Source organism: Gadus chalcogrammus, chromosome 7, assembly GCF_026213295.1.
Source record: "Gadus chalcogrammus isolate NIFS_2021 chromosome 7, NIFS_Gcha_1.0, whole genome shotgun sequence".
Classification (NCBI taxonomy): Eukaryota; Metazoa; Chordata; class Actinopteri; order Gadiformes; family Gadidae; genus Gadus; species Gadus chalcogrammus.
In genome coordinates this window covers 2,583,151-2,594,273 of record NC_079418.1, presented here as the reverse complement: position 1 = coordinate 2,594,273, position 11,123 = coordinate 2,583,151, and the positions used below count along the sequence as shown (strand labels likewise).

General features: G+C 43.2%; 1 protein-coding gene across 2 annotated transcripts; it reads right to left on the bottom strand.

Annotated features, from left to right (window-relative positions):
* Positions 1-7,072: 7,072 nt before the first annotated feature.
* Positions 7,073-9,254, bottom strand: LOC130385712 (E3 SUMO-protein ligase ZBED1-like). Of its 2 annotated transcripts, XM_056594372.1 has the most exons (2): positions 8,004-9,254; positions 7,073-7,863 (listed from the first exon to the last, which is right to left on the bottom strand). In XM_056594372.1, exons 1-2 carry the CDS (start codon positions 9,212-9,214, stop codon positions 7,191-7,193), a joined length of 1,884 nt encoding a protein of 627 aa, XP_056450347.1. In that variant the 5' UTR covers positions 9,215-9,254; the 3' UTR covers positions 7,073-7,190. The 2 variants fall into 2 exon arrangements, with proteins under 2 accessions (XP_056450347.1, XP_056450348.1); XM_056594373.1 differs by having other exon boundaries at positions 7,073-8,095.
* Positions 9,255-11,123: the final 1,869 nt, after the last annotated feature.

Below are 11,123 nucleotides of genomic sequence, written 5' to 3'. Positions count from 1 at the left end.
GGCCATGCCCACTTGACCCTAACCAGCGCGGGAGTGATGCTGCTATCCATTTTGATGGTAGGCTGGTACGAACGACCAGCTTCAGCGGGAACGTGACGTATTTCCCTTGCTCCAGCCTTCCAGTTTGCTATTTCTGTCCGACGAGTTTAAGAAGAAAACTATTTTGGAAAAAATAAATAATCCAGTGTATAATGGTTTCCTGCCTTTACAGAAACATTAACATTGCAAGCCTTTTACATTGCAATAATATTTTGCCATTTTCGCCAATTTTTATTTCAACAAGTGCTGTCGTGTTTCTGTCGAGCCACGAGGGGTAGTAGCGCACTAGTCATCATTAGCAACATAGCCTCTTTGGCAAACCAACTTGAAAACACAACTTTACATTGAATTTCCCGCAAAGCAAGACCATAAATTGGTGACCGGATTAAAGCAGCAATGAAATCAAGTGTGTAAGAGGATTTAAAATCGACATTACAACCCCCAACGTGGTACAAATACAAAGAAAATACAGCTCAATCCCCATTGACTATGGGCGCAGCCATCTTGTTTGCTAGTTGTACAGATCTGCTCGCTCTACTTTGAAAGTGACGAGATACTACGACCGAAAGGGGGTGTGCCTCAGTGAAATGCCGCAAGAAAGCTGGGAGATTGGCGACTTTACCACTTCGTACATCCAAATGGATAGCAGCATGAGATTGAGAGGGCAGAGACCTAGGTGGAGCCGCAGAGACTCGGGGCTAAGCCCCGGGGCTCGACATAGCTCTTCAGTATTTCTCTCCACGCGTGTTAGATACAATTCCCTCCCTTTTGCTTCATAGTTACCATACCAAAATACTTTAACAAATAAAGTGATTTCAAAGCGACCAAGGAATGGACTACTTTCTTCAAAAAATGCGACAATAGCAAAGACCGAGTCACCACATCCTCAATTCCTGACAGAAACTGAGAGAGAGACCGGGACAGAGGACCATGGAGAGGAGAGTATATGGAGGAAGAGTCCAGCAGCTCAAGTGCATCACAGATAGAATGCAATGCTACCTTTACTAGAGAGCATACGCTCTTTCTTATTGATTTAATGAGGAGACACCTAGAGGCAAATGGGAGCGAACTCCCTCAGACCCTGGCAGAGCTTAATACCAGTATACAACATGGGAAAGGCTCAACGAAACATATGTGGGGGGAAATGGCTGGTCAGCTGTCTGACCATTGTGGTCAGATATTTGATCCTGCACGGCTCAATAGAAAATGGAACACCCTTGTAGATGGGTATAAAAAAATTAAGGATAATAACAGGAGCACAGGGAGGGGAACAATTCGCTTCAAATTTTACAATAAAATGGATGCTCTTTTGGGGGCAAACCATGATGTCGAGTTCCCAGTTATCAGAACTTCAGAGGGCATCCAGATTCGCAGGCCTGATCTGGTCAATGAGGGTGGGCAGTTACTTGCAGCCAGCCCATCTCCACAGGGTAGCATAGCTCCTAGCACAGTGAGCACAGCACCTAGCACAGTGAGCCCAGCACCTAGCACAGTGAGCCCAGATCCTAGCACAGTGAGCCCTGCACCTAGCACAGTGAGCACAACCAGAACAATGAGCACACCTAGACAGAGGATTAGGTCACAGCAATGTGACGTTGTGGAAATACTCAGAGCATCAGAGTCTGCCAATGAAAGGAGGCACAGTGAATTGTTAATTCAAATGAAACAGGCTCAGACCTCCTTTGAGGTTCTAATGAGAGAATATCTAGAATAAGTCTTAAAGACCTGTGTGAAGTTGGCCCCCCGTCTCATTCAAAATATTAAAATGACACTGCTGTTCGTTTGTGCTAGGTTTGTGCTGGTTTGTGCCGTAAAAATTATCGTTTGTGCTGGTAAGGATTTTGAGTAATTAAAAATTGTATTTTCTGGCATGTGACGTCACCCAGCCCCCCGTTCACGCTCAAATCTCATCAAAATAGTCCCAATCGTTAGTGCTACGTTTGTGCTGGTTTGTGCCGTCAAAATAAATTGTTTTGCTATTATGGTTTCTTAGTTGTTCCCGTTTGATTTTTCACACATGACGTCACTCAGCCCCCCGTCCTCCTTCAAATCGCGTCAAAATGGTCTCTATCGTTAGTGCTACGTTTGTGCTGGTTTGTGCAGTCAAAAGAAATATTTGTGCAACTATAGTTTAAAAGGTATTCCAGTTTGATTTTTCTCACGTGACGTCACTCAGCCCCCCCTCCATCTTCAAATCGTGTCAAAATTGTCTCTATGTTTAGTGCTACGTTAGTGCTGGTTTGTGCTGTTAAAATTATTTTTTTTGATACTTTACTTTTTAAGTAATTAATAAAACTTTATTTTCCCTTCTTGTTACGTAAACAGACCACTTGTTATGCCAGCACCCCTAGAACGTTCAAATCGCGTCAAAATGGTCTCTATCGTTAGTGCTACGTTTGTGCTGGTTTGTGCAGTCAAAAGAAATGTTTGTGCCACTATAGTTTAAAATATATTCCCGTTTGAATTCTCTCATATGACAAGTTATTATTAAAACTTGATTTTGCTATGTTGTTTTGTTATGTAACAGCCCCCTGTCAACGTCAAAATGTCATACAAATAGTCTCATTTGTTTGTCCTACGTTTGTGATTTTTTTCTGCTGTCAAAATTAATATTTGTACCAATTAGTAAATGTTTATAAACTATTGTGAAGTGATAAAATAAGGGGGATATGTGAATGAATGAATCCCAAAAGGATTTGTATGAAGGCCACCGATTGTCCGGTAAGAACCAGGGATGGAAATTAACAACCGCCACACGCCATTTGCGGGTGGATTTGTATGGTGGCGGGTGAATTGTGTCACTTCACCCGCCACTGTGTCGGGTAATACTTTCCAGTCAGGTCCTATCAAATTTGCATATTTAATACATTCGTTATACGGCGCTGCACAGTTCCACAACCATTACTGTCAAGATCTTTTGCTGAACTGCGACTGTCAATATCCGGGATAATATCAGTAACAGGGCTCTCACGCACACGCTCACACGCCACACTTCGCATTTCTCACGCAGAGAAATTACCAGGGGTCTCATTTATAACCGTTGCCTACGCACTAGTGGCAGTGACGTGCAGTCAGGGTAGGCAAGGTAGGCACTGCCTACCCTGACAAAATTCAAACGTAAAAATGTTTATTAAATAATTTTATTTAATAAACTTGTATTTGTACCGAGTATTCTTGTGTTTTATATATGCAATATATACGTTATTCCAATTGTTTAGACGTTACGATGACAATTGTATCAGTTACGCACCATCAAATACAAAAAAACGGTAGAATAAGCAGTGCCTTTACTGTCCATTCATTCTGAACGGCAACGAAAAACTAATGTGGCGCATGCGCACTTCGATCCTGTATTCTTTAACATCTACGCCGAAAGGCACAACTCGGCTGTGCCTTTGTACGTAAATATGTTATGCCAGTAATCATCTACGCTACGTATCAAACATGGACCAATCGAAATCGAGATATTACTGGAGCTACTGGCAAAAGGGAGGCCTATGCCAACACTTTCTGCACTCTCTCAGAAAAAGGGACCGAAAATTGTTCGCTCATTTCAAACTGATTGGTACGAGAAAAAGGATTGGCTTTGTGGCTGTGCCACCAGTCAGCGGCTGTTCTGCCATCCCTGCCTGCTTTTTTCATCAAGTCAGACTGTTTGGACTGCAACGGGATACTGCGATTTAAACAACCTGCCCGCAGCTTTAACTAAGCATGAAAAGTTATCAGCTCACATTCAGTGTCAGATTATGCTGAAAACCTTCGGCAATTCACGGATCGACCTTGCACTTGACGAGCAGAGGAGGCTGAATATAACCTGCCACAATGAAAAGGTGAGGGAAAACCGGGAGGTGTTGAAGGATCTGCTAAATGCGACCTGCTTCCTTGCAAAGCAAGAGCTTTCTTTTCGTGGCAATGATGAGAGCACTAGCTCTTGCAATAGGGGCAATTACATTGAGTTGCTCGATGTCATAGCTGAGAAAGACGAGAGGTTGGCTAGACATCTATGTACATCTACTGTGTTTTCTGGAACATCTAACAGAATACAGAATGATCTGATCGACTCAGTGGCAGACGTGCTCCTCGCTGACATTAGGAGTGACATCGATGCGGCCCCCTTTGTTGCTGTGGAGGTGGATGAGTCCACTGATGTGACAAATAAAGCCCAAATATCTGTTGTTGTACGTTATGCATGTGAAGGCAAAGTAAAGGAAGCCTTCTTGGTTTTGATGATGTGAGCAACGACCGGAGAGCAGCAGCCATTTCGCAGTATGTATTGGGCTCGTTAGAGAAATACAACTGCTGCGATAAACTGGTTGCACAGACGTATGATGGAGCCTCTGTCATGGCCTCAGAGCTAAATGGGGTGCAGGCAAAAATTAAAGAGAAGGTGCCTGAAGCTATATTCACGCATTGCTATGCGCACAAGTTAAATTTGGTTCTAGCCCAATCCGCAAAATGCATCCCCGAGTGCAGAACCTTTTTCAAGACAGCTGAGGGACTTTCTGCCTTTTTTGGCAAATCATCCAAACGCACCCATCACTTGGATGAGACTGTCAAACGCCGCATCCCGAGAGCAGCAGCAACCAGGTGGAGTTCAAATTCAAGGCTGGTCCAAAGGATTTTATTTCACCTTCCAGATCTACGTGCCATGTTGAAAGGAATCGGCGACAATCCCGACAACTGGGACGGAGAAACATTGGCAATGGCTGCTGGGTTTGAGTTGTGGCTAGGAAAACGGTCAACCTGTTTCCTACTGATGGCTTTTGAAGGGATCTTCAATGACACCGATGCCCTCTTTAGCATCCTTCAGTCCAAAACCATGGATATCGGTTACTGCTGTAATCGCATCAGAGACACAATGAAAGTTTTGGACAGCAAGCGACAGGATTTTGACCGTTTTCATGCACACTTTGAGGAAAGATGTGATGAGATGCAACTCGTTCACCTCGAGACACGAGATGGGCTGTCAAACAAAACAGAACGAGCTCGCATCTACTACTGCATTCTGGACAAAGTCAATGTTCAGATGAAGACCAGGTTCGTCGATCACTTTTCTGATCTGGATTTCATTGGACTGGTAGATTGCAACAGGTTTGAGGAGATGTTGCGCCAGTTTGATGAGAGCAAACTGGAGAAGCTGTCAAAGTATGCCAGGTACTTTGACTTCGTCAGGCTGAAAAGTGATCTTGTGGGGTTGTATGGCTCACAAGAACTAAGGGGCAAATCACCAACACAGCTTCTTGACTTTTTAAAAAATTACGATCTGGAAGCAACAGTTCCTGAAGCAACAAAGTTGCTGCAACTGGTGTTGACAATACCAGCCACTACAGCTTCGGTGGAGCGCACATTTTCCACACTGAAACGCATCAAGACGTACAGTCGGAACCGGACCGGACAAGCACGTCTTTCAGCCCTGGCCATTCTGTCCATCGAGAGCCAGAGACTGTGCCAACTGAAGGCCCGTAAAGAGGTATTTTACAACGCTGTGATCGACGCCTTCACGAGGAAAGAGCGGCGGATGGATTTTATCTACCGATAGGTGAGTCAGAAACTATTTTGGGCTTAATTTTGAATTGATAAGTGTGGTTGAATTAATGTCGACTGCAAGCCATTTGCCTTCATGTTCTCATTGTTGCTGACTGACAAACATAATTGGCCGCTGTGCAATAATTAAGGATACAGTGGTTGTATTCTGATGATGTGTGTGTGCGTGCGTGTGGGAGAGTGAGAGTAATAGACGATATGTCATCCTGATTTGATTTTTATTTATTTATGCACGGGCGGAGTGGGACACAAAAATCTCAGTGCCTACCCACTTACTGACTTCACCGCACATCACTGACTAGTGGTGGTTGAATCTGAGTCAATCGGATTCAAAGAACCGAATCCTTACATTCACCCATGTGTCACGAGTCCGTGGTCTCAATTAACCCGAATCTTTCGGTTCTCTGGCTGCTACGGACGACATTATTAAAACTGCACGAATGTCATCAAACTGTAGGTCTATAACAACACAGATCCAGATCCATAGACTGAGCGAATTCATGGGTCGGATTCGTATCCGGTTGAGTGAAAGACTAACTCAAAGGATTCAGATGAAATGGGTCTGACTCGTATCCGGCTGGGTGAAAGACTAACTCAAAGGACTCAGTTGAAATGGGTCGGACTCGTATCCGGTTGAGTGAAAGACTAACTCAAATTACTCATATTGAATGGGTCGGACTCATATCCTGTTGAGTGAAAGACCAACTCACCGGACTCATACTAAATGGGTCGGGCTCGTACTGAATGTAAATCGTTAAACTCTTTTGTTACAAAGGCATTATTTTACGGGAGATTGTATTCTAAAATGAAAGTAGCTTATTAAAAATAAAGTTATTTGCTGACTATGTGAACTCTCAGAATATTTCTGTGTTTGACGAGCTTCGAAGAGAAAAAAAATTAATCCATACGTTTTTTTCCTAATTCAGATAGCAGTCACGTTGGCGACATCTCCGATGTTTGCAATGCATCCTTTTTAATGTTCAAATATGTTCCATAATGTTCGGCCTGCGCTGAGAAAGTCCTTCTAGAGCAGGTGACGTCAGAGTTAATTGGAGACGGACGCTGTAGGCTATCCATAATGACGTCAATGGTTTTGGTTTAACTCAGCTGTCAACGAGCTGATATTGAATATAATTCCAATATCAAATATTTTATATATTTGATATTGGAAAAGAATATTATAAGGAAATTCACTTTGTAGCATGCAGGGTATAGTTTTCAATGCTGCATATTTTGTCCTCTGCTGCTGTGGTCCTTAACCTTATCACCATCAATAACAATAAAAATAATAATAGGCCTAATATCAACAAAAATGACTGATCATGACTAAAAGTGGGAAAGGTTTATTTTGAAATATAACTTTAAAAAAACATACACACAACAAACAAAAGCAAAACGTGCAAATCAGTTAAAACAATAATAAAAACAATTTATGGTATAAAAAAGTGCAAAATATGCAAAACAATTCACATACAAGTAAATAGCCTTAGAACTCTTAAAAAAATATTGTTTTCAAATATGAACAAAGATTATAAATAATGAATGAATGAATAAAGAGTAAAACTTAAATAACTATATACATAGGTGCCAATATAAGTGCTTCATGGCTAGCTTATGTTGGCATTTAGAAAAACCAACTGACGAACTTTAGCAGGACTGAGCCTTCTCCTCCTGTCGGTTACTATTTGGCCAGCTTTTGAAAATATGCGCTCTGATGGCACTGACGTGGCCACTATGCAGAGCCTGGTCTTCATAACAGTGGACAGGTTCTTGTAGACCGTTTCGCGAACCCTCCACCAATCCAGTGGGTCAGCAGTGCGGGGGGTGAGCTGCTCGGATAGGAACCCCCTCATCTCCAGCATGGCCTCTGTAATGGGGTTCTGAATCCCTGGTCTCAGGTTGGTCACCCTCTCCTCAAAGTCAGCCCAAACCTGAGGCACTGGCTCCCTTTGTGGGCTGCGTGAGGCTCCCTCCGCCTCGGCCACGGCTGTGCGGGCAGGTGAGGATGCTGCCAGTTGCATTGCTTCCACCACTCTAGCAACAGCACCCTCTGCGTATCTTTCATTCACAAAGGCATACTTTTTGAACCTAGGGTCCAATAGCGTAGCCTCTGCCAGGACAGCCACCCTCTCCACTCCCCCGAACCGTTTGGTAAGGTCAGCTGCCAGACAATTCACCATTCCTTCGATGGCCTCATTGGGAGAGGGGTTTCTTTGGTGATTGGCAACTATTCGTTGGAGCCCACGTGCCATCAAAATGGCCTTGGAACCTGTCACAAACCTGTAAAAATATAAGCAACGAGTTAAATAATACACATTTCAATTAAAAGATACTATTTAGTTACTGCAACACTATGGGCCTTTCAGTATTAGATGATCCACACTGCACATATTATGTATTTAAATTACAGTTTGACTCACCTCTCTGAGCTCATCTCTACAGTGACCTCCTCAAAGGGTTTGAGGATATGGCAGGCCTCCTGCACAACATCCCACTCATTCAGGTTTAAGGCTGGTAACTGTGGGTTTACCAGTGCCAGGGTCGACACAAGTGGCTCTTTGACATCAAGAAATCGCTGCAACATGTAGTAAGTAGAGTTCCAACGTGTGGCAACATCTTGTTTAAGCCGGAGCTGGGCCTGTCCCATTTGTTGTTGGACCTCTTTTAATTTGGCAGATGCCACTGTACTTCTTCGCACATATTCTGCTATTGTTTTCACTTTTTGAATTATCATTTGAATGTCCGGTAAATCAATGGCATGCCTGACAATTAAGTTTAAAAGCTGAGCAAAACATCTCACATGGTTCCATCTCAGGATTTCGCTAACAGCCCTCACTATGTTACTGGCATTATCAGTCACACAAGCTGCAACCTTTTCTGATATGTCCCACTCCTGTGCAACACGCTTCAGTTCCTGGGCCAGATTTTCCGAGGTGTGGTTTGATTGTAATTCAAAGCAGTCCAGTAAATTTTCCTCCAGTTTGAAATTGTAAATGTAGTGGCAGGTCACTGACATGTAGCTGGTTGTGGTGTTAGAAGTCCAACAATCGGTTGTGAGGCATATAGCTGGAGCAGAACGTATTCTTTCTCCAAGGTCAGCCCTGACCTTTTCAAAAAGGTTGGGAACCATTTGTGTAGAGAGTGTGCTTCTGCTTGGTAGCACATATGTTGGGTCCAGTGCCTGTGTGTAGGCCCTGAATCCTCTGTCCTCAACTATAGAAAATGGTTTGAAGTCAGTTGCAAGCATTTTCACCAGGGCTTCATCCACTTTGCCCTGCTGGAGTGGCTGAATTGGCCGTCTTACAAATCCTCCCGATGACGTTTGCCTTTGCCGCTTTGGTATTGTTGCTGTAGTAGTTGCAGTTGTGGATGCAGAGGTTGCAGATGTTGCAGATGTTGTTGCTGCTGCTGTTGTTGTTGCTGTGTCTGTTCCTGTTGCTGCTGTCTCAGTTTCGGATTCCTGAGGACCTGATAAACTCACGGTGGGATGTTTGGTTTTCAGATGCCTCATCATGTTGGACGTGCTTCCCCCATGAATCGATATTTTATTCCTGCAATATTGGCATCTCGCCTGACTCTGATTTTCTGCCACAAAATGCATCCAAATATCGCTCCTCTTCCTAGAAGACATTTTGGTCAAAAAACCTAAGCTGTATCTCTTAACATGCTGCTTCTCTCTCTTCTCTTGTCAATTGTCACAAGGTGTTAAATGAGAGAATCATTTTCATGGGGGTTGGGGGGAAGGTGGGGGTTGGGGACTACCCCTTCACCGTCCAATCAGATGTGTCTGTTATTAGGCTAGAAGGTCAAAGTGGGCTGGCCATCAAATTACCACGGCAACTTGACCCAGTATCTCCACCCTGCAGCCATAGCAGTACAGGGTCAAACACACGGAAAAGTACAAATTGACTATGGGCTTGTATAGGTGGAGAGGGGCTGTTCAGGCATGCCTCAGAGGGTGACTTGAAACTGTCCACTTAGTTATTTGCAATTTCCTTATAATATTCCTTTCCAATATCAAATATGTTCCTTATCAGCTCGTTGACAGCCGAGTTAAACCAAAACCATTGACGTTATTTTGGATAGCCTCTTGAAATTTGTTTATTGTAAACATGACAATTAATTAAATTAAGTAAGAATAAAAAATAAGTATCTATTCACAATTTCAGAAATTACATATTTAATTCTGATAAGCTGCCTAACCAGCCAAGCCTATCATGTTACAATTTGTTCAAAGTATCTAGGCTTACTGTGTGTGTGTGTGTGTGTGTGTGTGTGTGTGTGTGTGTGTGTGTGTGTGTGTGTGTGTGTGTGTGTGTGTGTGTGTGCTTGCGTATTTCCCCTGGATATCCTCAAAACTGCATTACAGTGGTTTGCTGTGAGCGTGCGCATTAGGCACTAGGGAGTGGGCTGCTGGGCTCATTCAGCGACAACATTTCAACTGATTCAGATTCAAAGGACTCAAAAGATTCAGATCTTTTTATTGATTCCTTCAAAGGACTATGAATCTTCTAAGTGAATCGAAATTCCCATCACTAGTACGCACAAAACGGGGCTGAAAGTTGCGTACGTGACTTTTCACGCCAAGGTTGTGATCTATAAAAAACCAACTTGACGGGAAAATGTTCGCAGCCCTAAGCAAACTCTGACGCATGCGTACGCATGGTTTGGAGGAAAAGGAGAATTGGCGACACAGACGGTGTGGTGGTGAACTGAAGTCAGACCGAAGAATTGCAGAGTGAGAAGAACGATTATGTTTTATCATCGCCCTTCATCAATTTAATTTCAACCCGTATCATGCGTTAAATCCTAATCAGAATAATTTAAGTCCACTGCGTTATTTCTCAGTTATAACTCCAGAAATATATCCTTAGAATAGAAATAAAAAGAAATTCTCTATATTTAATCCCGTCACTCCATACTGTCCACTGACGGCGCGACTGCATGGAATAAAGCATCTGTCCAACATGTGTCAATAACATAATATTTTTATGTGACACTATAAACACATGATCAAATGTAAATTTAATCCCAAGTGTGAAAAACCAAGCCACACTCATCACAATCGTTGTCCGTTACTCTTGATGCTTTTCATGGCAAATCAGGCATTAAAAAGGGGTTATGTTCAAGAACATTTTACGTGGGTAATTACAAACTGATTATCCAAGGCGTTCTCGTGAGTCTTATTACCGTAACCCTATAAATACAGAGGTGAGCGCCGTGGTAATGCTGTACCATATGGCACTTCTGGCGGACCATGCAGGATTCGGAGGGAGAGGGTATTTAGGGACCATAACGATTTATTGGTAGGCTACATAAAAATATGTAACTATGTCAGACCACTTCTTTTTTAATTCTGGGACTGTGCGCTCCGTGCTACTGACAGAGTTCACTGCTGCAGCAACATGTTGCCACTCACTCTGCTTTTTGTTGTTGGCGATTCCAATCCCGTGACCGCCGAACAAAACTACCTTTCGGGCCTCCATCTCACCCACAAGTGTCTCCACTTCAACCTCCGTGAAATATCGCTTTTTTGATTT